At 38.6% G+C, this 20,653-nt stretch overlaps 1 protein-coding gene across 3 annotated transcripts in view; it reads right to left on the bottom strand.

Annotated features, from left to right (window-relative positions):
- Positions 1 to 20,653, bottom strand: part of LOC140734339 (UDP-N-acetylglucosamine--peptide N-acetylglucosaminyltransferase 110 kDa subunit) — a 46,612-nt gene that overhangs the window by 11,978 nt on the left and 13,981 nt on the right. For all 3 annotated transcript variants that reach the window (XM_073058157.1, XM_073058158.1, XM_073058159.1), the window contains 11 exons: positions 19,385 to 19,580; positions 17,781 to 17,921; positions 16,176 to 16,276; positions 14,758 to 14,911; positions 14,486 to 14,587; positions 13,622 to 13,801; positions 11,281 to 11,439; positions 10,078 to 10,167; positions 9,159 to 9,284; positions 1,072 to 1,242; positions 466 to 582 (listed from right to left, as the gene is read on the bottom strand). In XM_073058157.1, the coding sequence (XP_072914258.1) occupies positions 466 to 582; positions 1,072 to 1,242; positions 9,159 to 9,284; positions 10,078 to 10,167; positions 11,281 to 11,439; positions 13,622 to 13,801; positions 14,486 to 14,587; positions 14,758 to 14,911; positions 16,176 to 16,276; positions 17,781 to 17,921; positions 19,385 to 19,580 (1,537 nt within the window). The remainder of the gene's footprint in view (positions 1 to 465; positions 583 to 1,071; positions 1,243 to 9,158; positions 9,285 to 10,077; positions 10,168 to 11,280; positions 11,440 to 13,621; positions 13,802 to 14,485; positions 14,588 to 14,757; positions 14,912 to 16,175; positions 16,277 to 17,780; positions 17,922 to 19,384; positions 19,581 to 20,653) is intronic.

The following is a 20,653-nucleotide window of genomic DNA, read 5'->3' on the forward strand; positions in this document are numbered from 1 at the left end:
TTCAAGTAACTAATGGAGATGTGGCATAGGCCCTAACAAGCTCCCATAGCTACATTTTTGCTTGAAGAAAATGAGCAGAGTTGAAAGAGTTTGAAATAAGAATAATTTTAGCCAGATAAAATACCCCTCAGATACCTAATCTTTCTGAACATGTCTCTCTGAAATCAATTGGAAATCTCATCACTTTGCCACTATATTTAACATCAGGGCCTGTAATGCTTTAACGATCTTCAACACGATCTTCCATTTTCTGATAAAAGAATGTGGAATGTAGTGGTATGATTTACTGGAAGTTGAAAATCCATGCAGGTTTCATACATCATTAAAGGGTGGCCCACTCCTAGGTTGACACTATTAACAAAAATCACTGAAAATCCCTATTACTAGATATGTTTAATTCAGCTCAGTAAAGCATGGACATATAACCCATTCAACACAATCTATATGCTGATTTCAATTTCTTACCTTGACTACTTTGACGTCAGGTAGGCTGTCCAGAAATGCTTTCAGATCAATACCATTAAGAACAATCCTATTATCATATATGTGCCCATTTGATTTGAAGTCAATAACGGCCTTTTTCTAAAACAAAAAAAAATTGTTAGCATTTTGTTAACAAGGTTGGCAGGATAAATGAAGGTGGAATGTGTCGATGGAGATGCGAGAGAAATGCAAATGCAATTACTTGTTACTTGGTATGGATGTGGTGGAACAAAGAGCTTACTGGGGTGCTGAACAATTTTGGTACCAATCTTCCAAATACATACAAAACAGCAAGATTAAAGACAAGCCACATGGTGAACTGAAAATGTTGCAAACTAAGAATAATCAAGAGTTAAAACCAATTTGCCTCTATTCTGCTGGGACAGCACAGGAGCAGTTCATAACTCCATTGATCTGGTTTCAATCCTGACCTCTGATACTGTGTGGAGTTTCCTTATGATCGTGTCAGCAGGGACAACGTGAGCTGGGGCAATGCGACTTATGCGCCAAAATGGCCTCCATCCATTCATACAAGGCAAATAATTCATACTATGGCATTAACATTGATAGGAAAGATCTATGCATTACCTTAAGGTGTGGGAACATATTGGCATGATCTCCAATAAAGAAGGTGTTGGGCATGTAGGCTAGCTTCTCAGAGTACTGCTCTGCTAGCTCAAGCGGAGATGTTTCCTTGTCAGTGATAATATAATCCATGAATGGTGCTCCACTTGTTCCAGGATAACCAAGCCACATTGCCTGGGGAAACAATAATGTATTTCAGTACATGACTGACCATTCTAAATTATGAATTCAGTATGTCAAAAATAAATCAAACCAGAGCACTAAGTACAAAATTCACTATTTTAAAGAGAATGCCAGTTCAAGCACAAAAATCAAAATACTGTGGATTCAATAAAACACATTAAAATGCTATGGTGTCCTAATTATATATAGAAAAAAAGCATGAAATAGCAATATTTTCCTAAATAGTAAACAAACCACCTTAGCGATGATGATAATATCATCAAATCACTTTTTCTGCAGCAATAGTTCAATGCATGTCAGAAGTAAAATCAACATGATAGAATTTAGTCCACGAAATGTACCATGGCAATTAACATCAGTGTTAATATTTATGTGACTAATTCTTAAGATTCAGATACTAAGAACACAAGACATACCAGGACACTGGGCCATTCCAGTCTGTTCATTCAATATTATCTGATACTCTACTTCATTCACTTTTCCACTGGCTCTTTATATTTATTAGCAATGAAATATATTTATCTCAACCGTAAATGATTAGGCACCCACAGATGAAGCTGGATGCGAACAGGAAAATCTTAATAAAGTATAGAAAATCTAAGGATGAGGTAGTAATAGTCCAACAAGAGTAGTACCAGAGGATTGGAGGATAGCAAAAGTCATTCATTTGTTCACGAAGAGAGAGATAATCCTGGGAATCACAGACCAGTGGGTAGACGAACGATTGGAAAGAATTCTTACAGACAGGATTTATGAGCATTTGGAAAATAGTAGTTTGATTAGGGATAGGGCTTTGCGAGAGGCAGGCCATCTCATGACCCTGATTAACTTTAGAGCATGATGACAAAACTAATTAAAGGTACAGCAGTGGATATGATGTATAAGGATTTTACTAAGGTATTAAACTTTTGTTTCCCAAGGTAGGTTCATTTAGAAACTCCAGATGCATGGGATCAAGGGAAACTTGGCTGTATGGATTCAGAATTGCACTGCATACAGCACCATAGCACAGAAACAGGCCCTTCAAGGCCATCTAGTCTGTGCTGAACAATTAATCTGCTTAATCCCATTGATCTGCACCTACATCATTTCCCTCCATTCCCCTACCATTCAGGTAGCTATCCAAATTTACCTTACATGTTGCAATTGAGCCCACATTCACCACTTCCCCTGGCAGCTTGTTTCACACTCACCCCTCCACCTTTCATATATCCCTTAAACAATTCACTTTCAACCCTTAACCCACGACCTCTAGTTCTAGTCTCATCTAACCTCAATGGAAAGAGCCTGCTTGAATTTACCTTATCCACCCCTCAATTTTGTATATTACTATCAAATCTCCCCTCATTTTCCTAAGCTCAAGGGAAGAGTCCTAACCTATTCAACCTTTCCCAATAACTGAGGTCCTAAAGTCCTGGCAGCATCCATATAAAATTTCTCTGGACTTCGTTAATCTTACTGATATCTTTCCTGCAGGTAGGTGACCAGAACTGAACACAATACTCCAAATGGTCTCTCAGCACCGAAGAATCTGAGTCAATGCCTGAACACCAGCCCACACACACACACACACAATGACCACTCCGCTCAAACCTAACTTCCTTTTATCAGACCTTGTCTAATGCCTAATTACGCACACAGCGTCTCCAACAATGTGTAGCCTGTCCACAGAATGAAGCATATGAAGGTTGGTTACTAGTGGTGTTTCACAGGGATCTGTCATGGCACCCTTGTTCTTTGTGACATTTTAAATATTGACTTAGGTGAGGAAATGGAACAGTAGATTAGTTAGTTTACAAATGACATGAAGGTTAGTGGTGGTGTGGCTAGTGTAGAAGGTTGTCATAGGTCACAATTGGACACTGGCTGCAATCAAAGCTGGACTGAGAAGTCTCAGATGGAGTTCAATCCAGAAAAATGTTAAGTTATACACATTGGAAGATCGGATTTAAGGCAAACTACAAGATTAATGGTAGAATTTTCAGCAATGTGGAGGAACAGAGGTATCCTGGGGTCCAATTACACCAATCCCACAAAGTTGCCATATGAGTTGATAGCGTGGTTAAGACAGAGTGGCATGCAAAGGTTTGGGCACCCCAGTCAAAATTTCTGTTACTGTGAATAGCTAAGCGAGTAAAAGATTACCTGATTTCCAAAACGCATAAAGTTAAAGATTCTCTCTTACTATTTTATCATTACATTTATTCTTCGTAATTTTCTAAAAATTTAATAAATAAAAAGTTAAAGATGACACATTTCTTCAACATTTTAAGATTACTTTTTAATTTCCATCTTTTACAGTTTCAAAATAACAAAAGGAAAAGGGCCCGAAGCAAAAGTTTGGGCACCCTGCATGGTTAGTACTTAGTAACACTTCCTTTAGCAAGCACCACAGATTGTAAACACTTTCTGTAGCCAGCTAAGAGTCTTTCAATTCTTGTTTGGGGTATTTTTGCCCATTGTTCCTTGCAAAAGCCTTCTAGTTCTGTGAGATACTTGGGCTGTCTTGCATCCACTGCTCTATTGAGGTCTATTGAGATTTTCAATGTTTAGGTTGGGGGATGTGGGGCCATGGCAAAACCTTCAGTTTGCGCCTCTTTAGGTAGCCCATTGTGGATTTTGAAGTGTGTTTAGGATTGTTATCCTGTTGTAGAAGCCATCCTGTTTTCATCTTCAGCTTTCTTACAGACTGTGTGATGTTTGCTTCCAGAATTTGCTGGTATTTAATTGAATTCATTTTTCCCTCTACCAGTGAAATGTTCTTCGTGCCACTGGCTGCAACACAAGCCCAAAACATGGTTGATCCCCCGTGCTTAAACAGTTGGAGAGGTGTTCTTTTCATAAAATTCTGCAAACATACCTTTGCTCATGTGGCCAAGAAGTTCTATTTTAACTTCATCAGTCCACAGGATTTGCTTCTAAAATGCATCAGGCTTATTTAGATGTTCCTTTGCAAACTTCTGACGCTGAATTCTGTGGTGAGGATGAGGGAAAGGTTTTCTTCTGATGACTCTTCCATGAAGGTCATATTTGTGCAGGTGTCGCTGCACAACAGAACAGTGCACCACCACTCCAGAGTCTGCTAAATCTTCCTGAAGGTCTTTTGCAGTCAAACGGGAGTTTTGATTTGCGTTTCTAGCAATCCTACGAGCAGTTCTCTCGGACAGTTTTCTTGGTTTTCCAAAACTCAACTTGACCTCCACCGTTCCTGTTAACTACCATTTCTTAATTATATTATAAACTGAGGAAACAGTGACCTGAAAACGCTTTGCCATCTTCTTATAGCCTTCTCCTGCTTTGTGGGCATCATTTATTTTAATTTTCAGAGTGCTAGGCAGCTGCTTAGAGGAGCCCATGGCTGCTGATTGTTGGGACAGGGATTGAGAAGTCAGGGTTATTTATAAAGCTTTGAAATTTGCATCACCCGGCCTTTCCTAACGATGACTGTGAACAGTCCTAACAAACTAATTAAGGTATGAGACCTTGGTAGAAATTATTTGAGAGCTCAAATATCTTGGGGTGCCCAAACATTTGCACGGTGCTTTCCTTTTTCTCCCCCCCAGTCTAAAATTGTATAAAACAAAAATAATAGACTAATCTTGCTTAAAATATTGAAAAGAATGTTTTATCTTTAACATTATGACTTTTAGAGATCAGTTTATCTTCTACTCACTTAACTGTTCACAGTAACAGAAATTTTGACCGGGGTGCCCAAGCTTTTGCATGCCACTGTACGGTATACTAGCCTTTATTATTCAGGTGATTAAGTTCAGAAGCCACAAGGTAATGTTGCAGCTGCATAAAACTCTGGTTAGACTACACTTGGGAGTATTGTGTTCAGTTTGGATCACCTAATGTAGGAAGGATGTGGAAGGTTTAGAGCGGGTACAAAGCAGATTTAATAGGATGCTGCCTGAATTAGAGAACATTTCTTATGAGGAAAGGTTGAAGGAGCTAGGAGTTTTTGGAGCTAAGGAGGATGAGAGGTGGCTTGACAGAGGTGTATAAGATAAGATGCACAGCCGGTGTTTTTTTCCCAGGGTGGTAATGGCTCATTTGAGAGGACATACCTTTAAGGTGACTGGAAGACAGCACATCGAGGGATGTTAGAGGTAGTTTTTAAAAAATTTTTAAACAGAGAATAGCAGGTATATTGAACACATTGGTGAGGTGAAACATAGAAAATAGGTGCAGGAGTAGGCCATTCAGCCCTTTGAGCCTGCACCGCCATTCAGTATGATCATGGCTGATCATCCAACTCAGAATCCTGTACCTGCTTTCTCTCCATACCCCCGATCCCTTTAGCCACAAGGGCCATATCTAGCTTCCTCTTAAATATAGCCAATGAACCGGCCTAAACTGTTTCCTGTGGCAGAGAATTCCACAGATTCACCACTCTCTGTGTGAAGAAGTTTTTCCTCATCTCGGTCCTAAAAGGCTTCCCCTTTATCCTTAAACTGTGACCCCTTGTTCTGGACTTCCCCAACATCGGAAACAATCTTCCTGCATCTAGCCTGTCCAATCCCTTTAGAATTTTATACGTTTCAATAAGATCCCCCCTCAATCTTCTAAATTCCAGTGAGTATAAGCCTAGTCGATCCAGTCTTTCTTCATATGAAAGTCCTGCCATCCCAGGAATCAATCTGGTGAACCTTCTCTGTACTCCCTCTATGGCAAGAATGTCTTTCCTCAGATTAGGGGACCAAAACTGCACACAATATTCTAGGTGCGGTCTCACCAAGGCCTTGTACAACTGCAGTAGAACCTCCCTGCTCCTGTATTCAAATCCTTTTGCTATGAATACCAACATACCGTTTGCCTTTTTCACTGCCTGCTATACCTGCATGCCCACCTTCAATGACTGGTGTACAATGACACTCAGGTCTCGTTGCATCTCCCCTTTTCCTAATCGGCCACCATTCAGATAATAATCTGTTTTCCTGTTCTTGCAACCAAAGTGGATAACCTCACATTTATCCACATTAAATTACATCTGCCATGAATTTGCCCACTCACCTAACCTATCCAAGCACCCTCCTCACAGCTAACACCGCCGCCCAGCTTCGTGTCATCCGCGAACTTGGAGATGCTGCATTTAATTCCCTCGTCTAAATCATTAATAAATATTGTAAACAACTGGGGTCCCAGCACTGAGTCTTGCAGTACCCCACTAGTCACTGCCTGCCATTCTGAAAAGGTCCCGTTTACTCCCACTCTTTGCTTCCTGTCTGCCAACCAATTCTCTATCCACATCAATACCATACCCCCAATACCGTGTGCTTTAAGTTTGCACACTAATCTCCTGTGTGGGACCTTGTCAAAAGCCTTTTGAAAATCTAAATATACCACACCCATTGGCTCTCCCCTATCCACTCTACTAGTTACATCTTCAAAAAATTCTATAAGATTCATCAGACATGATTTTCCTTTCACAAATCCATGCTGACTTTGTCCGATGATTTCACTTCTTTCCAAATGTGCTGTTATCACATCTTTGATAACCAACTCTAGCATTTTCCCCACCACCAATGTCAGACTAACCGGTCTATAATTCCCTGGTTTCTCTCTCCCTCCTTTTTTAAAAAGTGGGGTTACATTAGCCACCCTCCAATCCTCAGGAACTAATCCAGAATCTAAGGAGTTTTGAAAAATTATCACTAATGCATCCATTATTTCTTGGGCTACTTCCTTAAGCACTCTGGGATGCAGTCCATCTGGCCCTGGGGATTTATCTGCCTTTAATTCCTTCAATTTATCTAACACCACTTCCCTACTAACATGTATTTCCCCCAGTTCCTCCATCTCACTAGACCCTCGGTCCTTTACTATTTCCGGAAGATTATTTATGTCCTCCTTAGTGAAGACAAAACCAAAGTAGTTATTCAATTGGTCTGCCACGTCTTTGTTCCCCATGATCAATTCACCTGTTTCTGACTGTAAAGGACCTACATTTGTCTTGACCAATCTTCTTCTTTTCACGTATCTATAAAAGCTTTTACAGTCAGTTTTTATGTTCCCTGCCAGCTTTCTCTCAATCTTTTTTCCCTTTCCTAATTAAGCCCTGTCCTCCTCTGCTGGTCTCTGAATTTCTCCCAGTCCTCAGGTGTGCCACATTTTTTTTTGTTAATTTATATGTTTCTTCTTTGGACTTGATACTATCCCTAATTTCCCTTGTCAGCCACGGGTGCACTACCTTCCCTGGTTTATTCTTTTGCCAAACTGGGATGAACAATTGTTGTAGTTCATCCATGCTATCTTTAAATGCTTGCCATTGCATATCCACCGTCAACCCTTGAAGTTTCATTTGCCAGTCTATCTTAGCTAATTCACATCTCATACCTTCTTTTAAGTTCAGAACCTTTGTTTCTGAATTAACTATGTCACTCTCCATCTTAATGAAGAATTCCACCATATTATGGTCACTCTTACCCAAGGGGCATCGCACGACAAGATTGCTAACTAACCCTTCCTCGTTGCTCAATACCCAATCTAGAATGGCCTGCTCTCTAGGTGGTTCCTCGACATGTTGGTTCAGAAAACCATCCCCCATACATTCCAAGAAATCCTCTTCCTCAGCACCCTTACCAATTTGATTCACCCCATCTATATGTAGATTGAAGTCACCCATTATAACTACTGTTCCTTTATTGCACACATTTCTAATTTCCTGTTTAATGCCATCCCCAACCTCACTACTACTGTTAGGTGGCCTGTACACAACTCCCACCAGCGTTTTCTGCCCCTTAGTGTTATGCTGCTCTACCCATATCGATTCCACATCCTCAATGTCCTTCCTTTCTATTGCGTTAATCTCCTCTCTAACCAGCAATGCTACCCCACCTCCTTTTCTTTCCTGTCTCTCTCTCTCCTGAATATTGAATATCCCTGGATGTTGAGCTCCCATCCTTGGTCACCCTGGAGCCATATCTCTGTGATCCCAACTATATCATATTCATTAATAACTATCTGCACATTCAATTCATCCACCTTGTTACTAATGCTCCTCGCACTGACATACAAAGCCTTCAGGCTTGTTTTTACAACACTCTTAGCCCTTATACAATTATGTTGAAAAGTGGCTCTTTTTGCTTTTTGCCCTGGATTTGCCTGCCTGCCACTTTTACTTTTCACCTTACTACTTGGTGCTTCTACCCTCATTTTACACCCCTCTGTCTCTCTGCACTTGTTCCCATCCCCCTGCCACATTAGTTTAAAGCCCCCTGGACAGCAGTAGCAAACACTCCCCCTAGGACATTGGTTCCAGTCCAGCCCAGGTGCAGACCGTCCTGTTTATACCGGTCCCACCTCCCCCAGAACTGGTTCCAATGCCCCAGAAATTTGAATCCCTCCCCCTTGCATCATTTTTCAAGCCACATATTCATCTGAAATATCCTCCTATTTCTACTCTGACTAGCACGTGGCACTGGTAGTAATCCAGAGATTATTACCTTTGTGGTCCTACTTTTTAGTTTATCTCCTAACTCCCTAAATTCACCTTGCAGGACCTCATCCCGTTTTTTACCTATATTGTTGGTACCTTTGTGCACCACGACCACTAGCTGTTCACCCTCCCATTCCAGAATGTCCTGCAGCCGGCTCAGAGACATCTTTGACCCTTGCACCAGGGAGGCAACATACCATCCTGGAGTCTCGTTTGCGGCTGCAGAAACGCCTATCTATTCCCCTTACAATCGAATCCCCTGTCACTATATCACTATAGGTGGTGGAAGAGGCACATTTAAGAGACTGTCTGATTGGATGAAAGAAAAATGGAGTGGAAGTTAGACTGATCTTGGGAGTAGGTTAAAAGGCTGGTACAACATTGTTGGTCAAATTGTTTCTACTGTGCTATACTGTTCTATGTTCCAATGTCAGAGTTAAAAAAAAAAATTGTGCAAGTTTCAGACCTGTATAGGAGCTGGCCGTAAAGCAAAGAGCTCATTTCGTGCTCCTTTAGTATATCCATTCATATTAACAAGAATGTGAATTCCATCCTGATGGATACGATCTGCTGCCTTGCCATTGCAAGGGATCTGTAAAATGCCAAGAAAAACACTGAATACAAGTTCAAAACAATCTTTAATTCTGCATTTTAATGGCCTGGGATAGGCCATTATTTAACAGCAGAGGTCAACATCACTTATGAAATGAACAACGTTCATGGAACGATTAAGGGTTTAAAAAGTATGCTATTTGAGGAGTGAAAGTTCATGATAAAGGTAGCAGGGGCTGTTCAAGGAGGTACTGAGTTAAAAGTGCAGCAATTTATTGGATATGGAGTAAAGGTTAAGGGTTTACATTAACGAGCCAGTGCAGGACGAGACCTGGCTGCTGCAGCTCCTCAATGCAGAACATCAGAGGAAGTACCTTGCAGATGAAAAACACGGCAGTACTGCACTCATGACAACTTCAGACTAGATAGGGGATGACAAAGTAAAGAATTGACTGTAACTACCAAGTCAATTGATACTATGATGTCATATCCAAACCTCAATGGCCCACATTAATGTGAGACTAAAAATAAAAGCTAACATTATTGCCGTCTCTCACATTTTGTTCTCTTTATTTTTCCCACATTTTCTTAACACAACTTGGCTATAATCCAAGTTATAGATTATAAAGATTACAGTGGTTTTAGCACAATCACAACCTGGGAATCCCTGTTTAAAATCTGAGCTTTGAAGCCAGATGCTATAACATGACCTGCTATGCTATAACATGACTTTTTATAATGTTAGGTTTAAGAGCACAAATGCTGCATTATATCTGAACTGAATACATTGAAATTCCTACACGTTGTTACCTGCACATCCCACTGCCTCTTACCTGGGATAGGTCTACAAAATTATTAGCTTCAGCAACGACCTTCACACGAAAATTAGTACCATCATCAGAACTCAGTGCATAGCAAAACACCTATTCAATAGAGAGAGAAGATACACAAAAATAAACTAATGCACACCACTGATGCATGAAAATATAATTCTAGAAAGGTACAGCAAACTACATTTCTCATGATACTATGTCTACCTGCAAACCTAATACTCCGATAGACGGATAAGCTTATGAATAGTTCACCACTTACTTCAACGCCCAACTTTGAATTAACTTCAGCTATCATTTTGGTATGTCTAGGTGACAAGAACAGCTAAAAATACACAAGATTGAGAACAAAACTCTCAAATCAGAAACTCCTATTTAGAACGAAAATACTGAAGTTTTGTATCTGTCATAGAGAGCAAATCTCAGATCAATAAATTAGCCTTACTTGCGTTGAGAATTACCCAAGTCTAACTGGATCGATCAAGAGGACACTTTAAAACATTTTCAGTTAATTAAAGCACCAACATTAGCTTGTAAATTGAAGGGATTATTTAAGTTATTGATATTAAATCTTAAAAAAGAGCCATATTAAGTCAGGAAAAGTACTAGAATTCTTCCAAATACCACAATTGATGTCAACTGTTAACTTTGACGGCAAAATTGTAAATATTTATTGACCAAAAATGGATACAAAATCAGGTGGGCCTAAATGATCAATGGTAAACCTTAATCACCAATCTTTGCATATTTATTCCGCCCCCCCCAGCCAACAAAGTTCATATGGGTTCTTGTGAACAGCTATCTGCAACAGAACAATCGTTCGCACTAAGTCGACTGTTATTTATCGGGATGCTTTATTCACCCTTCTGTCATCTCACTCATCATCCTTTTAATTAGCCAGTTGAAAGCAGCACCTCAAGAAAGATAATCAAGATGTTTCCCTTTCATACTGTAATATACAGTAGTCACCACAAAATTTCCACTACTCCAAAAGAGAACAACATTTCAATTATAAATATTTCAGGCTATTTGATGGAATTATTTTAAGATGCCATCATACATTAAATGCTTTACTTGACGATTAAATTTAACTGCAACAGAACAGCTTCATTATGCAACAAGACCAAATCATGCATGTTGCAAAACTATTACAAAGTTTTAATTCTATAATTTTGCAATTAAAAATCATTCAGAAAATCAAATTACCTCAAATTTTTCAGAATTATGCATTCCAGGGATTGACTGCATTAGATGAGATGTAGGATGGTTCCCAAAATCTGAGCTCACGAAACCAATTTTCAGACGGCCATTACTAGCCTTTAAATCTTTCGGATGTTCGTATGGTGGCTTGTGAAGCACATTGATCTGCAAATAAAAGCCACAAGCATACAATATAGCTAAGTATCACCCAAAGCACAACTTTTTTTTGGAATTGGGAAAGGGATAAGGGATATTAAGCAGATGCCATAAAACCAAGAGCAGCTGATGGTAAACTGCACTAAACAACTCTAATTTAATCAACCTCATCTGGCTGCCCTTTGTGACAATAACACATTTCTCAAGAGTTTGAAGATTACAAAATGTGAAGAAGAACTGAATAATAACAATAACATCACCATTTGAAAGATAAATCTTCAGCATTCAGAATCTAATCACAAACACTGAAAGCAAAGGAGGCAGTTATTTTTAAATTGTCCTCTACTACTGAATGCCTGCTGCATGCCAGTTCTCAAAGCTATCACATTCTGCTTCAGTTCAAGGTCCTGTATCAAACTTATCTTTCAAAGCTCCTCTAAAGTTCACAAAGTCAAAAGCTGCAACAAATTTAGTATAGCTAGGAACACACACAAAATGCTGGGCAGGAACTCAGCAGGCCAGGCAGCACCAATGGAGCAAAGTACAGTCAACCTTTCGGGCTGAGACCCTTCGGCAGGACGGGTATAGGAAGGGTTGCCAGCATATTTGCAGGTGGAATCCTGAAGAAATTGCTAAGAATTATGAATACTGCTGCTGGGCCATGCAGAGTTTATCTTCTCAGGCTGTTACACTGCACATATCCTGTGTTTTTTTCATAAACATAGAATTTAAAGTTGCCAGGGAAATGGAAACTAGCTTTTCAAGAGTAAGGAGTTTACATCACAGTGCCCCAAGTTGTGGTGTCACCACCCCTGCTAAGAGTCATGGCCTTGACTCTGTAGACTGCCAGTACAACCCTTCCAGGACAATAGCATCCATGAACTGACAAGACTAAACCGTGCAGGCTAAGCAGAACTCAAGAGCTGAGGAAATGATTAAGATTTTAATGTGTTTCCAAACAAGAAGCTGCACCACACTTTCCATTTGTCCTAATGCATCAGCAGTGGCCATCATGATCAATATTTCAAATGATTAATGAATCAAACAAAGCAGACTAAAACTGAATGAAAATAGTAAGACTAAACAGGTCATGAGTTGAAAGATTGAATACAGTAGGATATGGTAGTTACTAATGTTGGAGAACTCTTGTTCATGGTCCACAGCAATAATTTGCAATGAATGGATCAAGTATAATGCAATCACAATTACTGACCAAGCTAAATGGCCTTGTGGGTGGTGAGTACGCGAAGAACCTCATACAGGGCAAGACGAAGAAAGGACAGATTAATATAAAAAAGCCAAGCCGATGATCAAGTAAATGGAAGATGAAGAACAATGCTGGAGAAACACGTTATTGGTAGAAAACAAAGGCTTCTATTTTTTTTTTAAATGAAGTCCAATAAAGATTCGCTAGAGATTTTTGAGACTGAAGATTTGTCACAAGGTTAAGCAAAATGACAGGGTCTTTACTCTCAAGATCAAAAACCATAAGAGATGATCTCATTGAAGCTTACAAAGTTTTATGAACCTTGACAGGATAGACACAATTGACATCTCATTTGGCAGGCATGCCTGAAATTAAAGTAATGGATATGTCATACAGGACAAATAAGGTTGAATTTCTTAACTTGGGAGTTGGTAAACTGAAGATGGCACTGGAAGCTCAGTCACTATGTGCATTAAAAAAAAGACTGACTTATTTTAGAAAGATTGAGTGAATACTGGTACTTGGGGCTAGTGCATGATAGTAGCACCGAGGCTAAAGCAAGATCTTATTAAATTTTAGAGCAGGTGTAAGAGCCCCAGACATCAAATGGTCCCTTCTTTTTCCTAAAACAAATGCTTTCAAATTCATTTTGGTCACAAGTCAGAAAACACAATCACTCAATATGATAACTATCACTCTATAACATTACACTGAATAGCATTAAAAGTACATCAAACTGCAAAGAAAAAAAACAATTACTAAGAGGGGGTGAGGGAGAAAAGAGAAAAAAGGAGAATACAGTTATACCATTCATAGGAAGAATACATAGATAAGACTTAGCAGCTCATGAATATATACACACGCCTGCAATCAGATGTCATTGCCTGGGGCCAACCAGATTCTGTATGTCCCATAATGAGCACCCTAGGATGAAAACTCAAAAGATGAATATTCTACACAAATAGCCATAATTTAAAAAAGTACCTTGTCAAGACAAAGGTTTCCATGTCGTTCAGCTATAGCTTTACGGAAGGCATGGGTCAGCGGGTACAACATGCTGTGGTGTGGATGAACAGATGGCAACCTATTTTTCTCCAGCTGATCAGCAACAATACTGACTAGTTTCTTCATTCGCTCATCATAATCTGTCCAGTCACATACAATCTGAGAGAAAATGCCAGAATTAACGTAATAGTTGATATAGAATTCTATTTTGAATAATAAAATCTCAAGGAATATATACCAGAATTCAACATGAAGCGTACCCAAAGACAGTCACTTTCCAGACTACTAGAACATCAATAGGCATAGGCAACTTATAATATTTTGAATACACTGTTTATGCTGCCTTTCTTTTATCAGATAAAGCTCTCTAACAACAAAACAATGCCATTAATTCATTTAAAATTACTTGTACTTCATTATTGGGAAGTTAGTTTGTTTTGTTCCAAGATTTTAAATAATGTGTACATGAAAGGGGGTGCAGAGTCTTCTGCCATGCATCAAAGTGAGTTCTAAATTTTTGTTTATAGACCAGGGGTTCCCAACCCTTTTTATGTCATGGACCAATACCATTAAGCAAGGTTAATGGTATTGGTCCATGACATCGACCCTAGGTTGGGAACTTCTGTTATAGACAGAAATAACCATTTTTTCATCATTATAATTCAACATTACTTTTCAGTGAACTGAGGCATCATAATTATCTACAAAGGGAAATATATATTCATAGAAAATTAAAGAACAGATGCTGGACTGAGAAAAAGGAACACAATGTAGGCACCTTCTATGTTATGTCAATGCAACTGCTTCACTACATTTGCTCTCTTTTCATGTGATATCAGTTACCTGTAAGCAGTGTGCCAGATTGCAATAGGCATCTGGAAAATCTGGCTTCAGCTTCAGGGCAGTTCTGTAGGAAGCAATTGCTTCTGGAATATTACCAGAATCCTACAATAAAAAGGGAAATATGTGCTTAAAAGTCTGTAGCAATATTCCCACTAAAAATAATTTTTTAGACAATTACAAGTTCTTAGTATTTTTAATCCAATATTTGGATTCAGCAAGTTAGATTAGAATCTAGCAAATTTCTTCAATCAGGAAGAAGATCAAGTTACTACCTTGTGAATGGAAGCTAGGTTGCTGTGAGCATCAGCAAATGCAGGATTTATCTGTATTGCACGGGTGTAGCACTGCAAGGCACCCTGTACATCTTGCATTTCCTTGAGTGTGTTCCCCATGTTTGAGTAAGCATCAGCAAAGGTTGGACTGATTCTGGCAAATTGAAGATAGTAATCATTACCAATAGCTTAACAACAAACTTAACACAGTAATTCAGACCAATGCAAACCTCATACATACGAATAAAAAGAGCACTAGAAAACTGAAATTCATAGATAATTAAAAAGTTCTAATGAATACATTAATAGGTTTAAAGGAAAATGCTTTGCTGATTAAAATACTTTGCATATTGAGAACAAAGTTTAACTTTTCCATTAACTTTAGTTCCTTGCATTAATCTAGGTTTGATATTGCACAATGTAGATTAGGTTGGGAATTAAACAAATTAAGCATTCCTTATCTTTTTTCTCAATTTACATCTGGCTCAATTATATTCCACTTTGAGGCTGCAGATAGTTATTTCAGATTCAGATATATCACTAAATGCACACCAAAACATATGGTAAAATGAATCATTTGTATTAACAATCAACACGCAGGGATATGCTGGAAACAGCTTATAAGTGCCACCACACAATCCAGCAGCAATATAGGATGCCCACCAAGCCCAGCAGAACAACACAGAACACAGCAAATGACAAACCACCACCAGCCTTCTTCTCACTGGTCTGCCAGCACATCACCTGATCACATTCATATCGCTGGCCTTCAAACGTGGAGTAGAAGCTTAGACTCCAGCCTCTCCTCTAATTCCCTCACATCCCAGTCTTTATATCCAAATCTGACCCAACTCCCCTTTCTGTGCCCACTTATGGAATAATTATTACTCAAATTACACTTTACAATTATTAGAGCCACCAGAATAAAATTTCAACGTTTTAAATTTATAAATTGCAGTTATACTTCCATTTTGGACTAAATTTTATGCCTTACATTATCAAGCATTTGCTCACCATTCAATGTGATATCAAGAGCTCATTATACACCTCAGTCCTCATTCCCACCTTCTCCCCATATTCCTCGTGTTAACAAATATCTAGCCCAATTCTTGAATACAATGAAGTTCACTACATTTTCCTGAGCTACATAATCAATGAGCTCCAGAAAATCAATAATTCTCAAAATGGCTCAATAAGTTGGCACTAAAATATATATGTTTTACATAAACAAATTTAAATCACATCTATATATTGTGTTATGACACTGTTTCCCACATCCATGGATATTCACTGATAAACTCCAATTATTCAGTGCAGAAATACTCTTAATATTCTTCAATCATCAATTCATAAAATGCAGCTGAGATCAGGAAAATATATCTGATGCATAATGCTGGGCACCTTATGCAAAGAAATACCTGATTGCCTCCTTATAGTGCATTAATGCTTCCTGCAGCTTTCCTTGCTGCTGTAGTACACTGGCTAGGTTTGAATGGGCAGCTGCGAATTCTGGAAATACCTATGATATCCCAAAAAAATCACAATGACTGTTTTCGTTTAAATATTTTCCATAACTGTATAAATTACAAATACAGTGCAATTAGAAAAGCTCAAAAAAGCAAAATGACAAACCCACAAATCAAAGAACCTCAAAAGTAGTGCAGACATACAGTAGTATTTTGTCCATCTTTGCTTTCAATTTTAGATTGTTTTCACAACCATTATTAGGGCGCATGAGTTTCAGAGAGCAAGGGAGCGAGTAATCAATAAAAAGTGGCTTTACATTGTTCAGCATCACCAAATCAAAAGTAGACCTAATTCCTCAATACTATTCTGTCATAAGATTATGGACAATATAAGTACAAACTTAGTTCATTTTTCCCCCCATTGATCTTAAACTCAACTGATTATCAAGCAACTGTAAAAAACATGCTTCTGTTTCTTTACATGAATACAGTTAGATGAGAGTTGGAATAAATAACCCCTTTTCAAACTAGAAGGAAGTAACTAGTGGAGTACCGCAGTGACCAGTTCTTGGCCTAAAGTTGTTTACAGTTTACATTCATGATCTGGTTGAAGGAACAGTGAACAAGTTTCGCCAATGATATAAAAATAGGCGCTAGTGCACATTGTGATCAAGATACTGTGATTCTTCAATTTGAGTTTAAATGGGCAGATGACTGGCAAATGGGAGTGTAAAGTTATGTGCCCAGCAAGAGAAACCATTAGATTATCTAAAAGACTGCAAATGAGCAAAGGGATTTAGGTATTCTACTATATATATGAATCACAAAAGGGAGCAACCAGATCCAACAAATTAAGACATACAGCAGTTTGGCCTTATTATAATGGGATGGGAATGTAAAAACAAGAGGTTTTATTGCAATTGTAGAGAGGGCATTACCAAAACCTCAACATAGCCTGCATACAATTTGGTCATCTTACCTCAAAATAGAGTAACATTGCAGGCAGTACAAAGGAAATGCAACGGGTTGTTTCTGAGATGAGAGGGTTATTATCATGCATTTAAAACAAAAAGGGATAACCTCATTCTAACCTAAAATTATAAGGGAACTTCACAGGATAGATGTCAGAAAGTGGGAGAGTCTCGATTAAAAGGCCATGATTGCAAAGGAACAGACATTTAAGATGCACTGAAATTTCTTCTCAGTGTAGGTGAATCTAAGCAGTTCTCAGCACCAGTGGGATACAAATGCTATATCAGAAGTGCTTAAACTAAAGGTGGATAAATATTTGATACGAAGTAGTAGCAATACTGGGGAACTTGCACAGAAAAGAGGCTGAGGCCCACACAGCTCCGCTATTATCATATAATGGTGGAGCAGGCTTGGAAGGATCTGCTGGTTAAGTTCTGCTTATTTTGTGTGGTGACAGATAAAAAAAAGTGCAAAGAATTCCACAAATCCAGAACCAATTATTATATACAAGGAAGCGTCATTCTGATATGATTAGAAATACTATACCAAATACAGAGTACACAGATTTCTCCCTTTCCAACTTACCTCCAGAGCCTTCCGATACAGCCGCACAGCTTCCTCAATGTTTCCCTGTTCCCTTTTGATGTTAGCCAAATTGTTGAGAGAGTCAGCATGGGTGGGACAGAGGCGGAGGGCAGTGTTGTAGCATTCTTCTGCCTCAGCAACCTGCCACAGAAGAATTGGTCAGCCAAGTAATAATTATGAGGAACAGAGAATTGAAATGAAGCGATAAAATACCAAGTTGAAAAGTGTTGTGTGATTATGCAGTCAATGTGCTTTTTCTGAAAAAAATAGTTCACTAAGTATCTTTTCATACAATTATCAGAACATACAAGGGAGCCAATAAAGAGCGTCTCTGGATATCCAAAGAGCATTCAATTGGATTCTGCATATAAGATAAGGGTTCATAGGATCAAGGTATCATGTTCCTATGGATGAAGGACTGATGGATAGACAAAGTAAAAGGATAGAGCAACTTTCAGATCAAACACCCGCGGAAAGTCTACGTTTTGGGGTCACCGGATGCTTGGACTCCTGACAAAAGGTCTTTGACCTGTAATGTTAACCCCCATTTTTCCTTTTAGATGTTCCCTGATTTGCAAAGCAATTCTAGTATTTTTATTTGATATCCAGCACATGCAGTTTTAAATTTTTTAATCTTAGAATCATCTTAAAACTGAAGTCTTAAATGTTTACAAACCATATTATTCACTTGTTTGTTTTACATAGAGCAAATGGAAAAGCGAGTTGCAAGGAAATCCATTAAAGGTTCATAGACAAGGTTTGCAAATGTAGAATAATAAAAGAAAATATGAAATTAACAAGTTTGGCAAAACAAAAAAAATTGCACAAGACCATATGTCGTGTACACAGAAATTTGGGCATCCTTCAGATACCACCTAATTAAATTAAACTGCCTCAGGATTCTGGCTAATCACCAATGATATTTGGTCTTGAGATATGTTACACTTTTCACTTAGGAAGGGTGCAACAAATAGAAACAAATAGGGTTTGAGTCCCAAATAAAGGATTCACTGTAGATTGGACAGAATGGATCCAAACAGAACTATGAGGAAAACATTCTACTCATTAAGATCATGGATGTTTAGCAGTTTGTTTTGTAGAAGTGGATAGGAGAGGATGGGGAGCAGTCACATCCTACAACTAAGGGATCACAATTCAAAGCAGTGGTTATTTAAAGATTATGAACAGAGGTCTCTTATCGTGGGGGTGCAAATATTGAGATTACTAGCCCAGAAGCAAAGGATGAAACACATTCAAGGCCTAGAGGATTATTTAAATCAGATAGGAACGTGCAGTTTAAAAAAAATCAAAGATCAGACTAGCTTTGACTTAGCAAAAATGAGGGAATCCTGAAATAGGAATATAGAACTACTGTAAATAAAAGGAAACTTTTCATTACACCATTCCTTCAGTGTATTTTTTTCCATTTGCTTTCAGCTAAAGAATTCATCCCATCTGCTCATTTTGTATTACATGGCAGATGCATTATTCATTAATGCCATGCAATAAAAAAAATCTAGATTTGCAATTTGAAGTTGAAAGTTGCTGAAAACTGCTTTGTATAACAGACAGCCAACAACATTACACTTGTCTCAAATGCTTACATTTCCTTTCTCCTTTAGTGCATTGGCAAGATTGCAGTAGGCATCTGGAAAGTGAGGCTGTAGCTCTATAGCTCTTCTGTATGTATCAATAGCAAGATCTATCAATCCTTGTTCATAATAGACACAAGCCAGATTTCCATGGACCACTGCATGATTGGGACTTAGACTTAGAGCTCGCAAGTATGCAGCCACAGCCCTAGTGAAAGAAAAAAAAACACGATAAGCAACAGAACCCCAATCCATTTTATAAATTAATTATTTTAGTGCCATTGGTGCATAAACTGAAGGATAGCCTAGATCAGGATTTGATATCAGCAACTAGCTGCTCACTCACAACTATGGTAAGAAACAACTTACTTTTTAACAGCTGCACCCTGGGTGGCATAGTAACATAATAGTTAGCACAAAGCTTTACAGTACCAGCGACCTAGGTTTAATTCCAGCCTGTCTTTAAGGAGTTCTCACCGTGACTGCACGTTTCCTCCCACAGTCACAGTGGTTAGTCAATGTGAACTGTCCCATGATTAATAGTGCAAGGTTAAATCAAGGGTTCCTGGGCAGTGTGGCTTGAAGGGCCGGTAAGGCCTATTCTGCGCTGTATCACAATATATAATAAAACTTCATGCCAAACACCATTTAGAATCTCAAATGCTAATGTCTAGCACCTTGCACAAATGTAAAAATACAAACAGCTATCTAAGACATGCCATCCAGCCTAGTTGGCAACTATCAAAATATTTCAAATTACAAATGCCCCCAAAATTCAAACATTTATTTAGAAACTTCTGGGTTAAAACAACAGAGGAATGCTGTTAAATTGCAAAGAGAACAAACACGTGGAGCCCAGAAAGAGAGATATAAAAGGCTTGAGTGAGCAAAGATCTGGCACATGTTATACAAAGAACCATATAGTAAGCAACAAAACCTTCAGTCCACAAGGTCTGTGGCAACTGCCTGCATATATGATCTATATCACCCAATTCTCAGCATGTCCATATGTCTGTCAAAAAATGCTTCTTAAATGTCAATATGCTCACAGCTTCTACCATCTCTCTCCCCTTGCTATACGATATAGGAACCTACGACCTGTCAAAATAACCTGCCTCACAAATCTTTTCAAAACTGCACCCCCCTCCCCCCCCCCGCCACCCACCTTAACCTTACCTCGTCTAATATTTGACATTTCCCTTCTGGACCTCAGAATCTCCTTTGTTGAACAATAGAATTAAAAGTTATTAAAGATGAAAATCTAGCATCATCTAAACAAAA

The sequence above is a fragment of the Hemitrygon akajei genome, chromosome 10, assembly GCF_048418815.1.
Source record: "Hemitrygon akajei chromosome 10, sHemAka1.3, whole genome shotgun sequence".
Classification (NCBI taxonomy): domain Eukaryota; kingdom Metazoa; phylum Chordata; class Chondrichthyes; order Myliobatiformes; family Dasyatidae; genus Hemitrygon; species Hemitrygon akajei.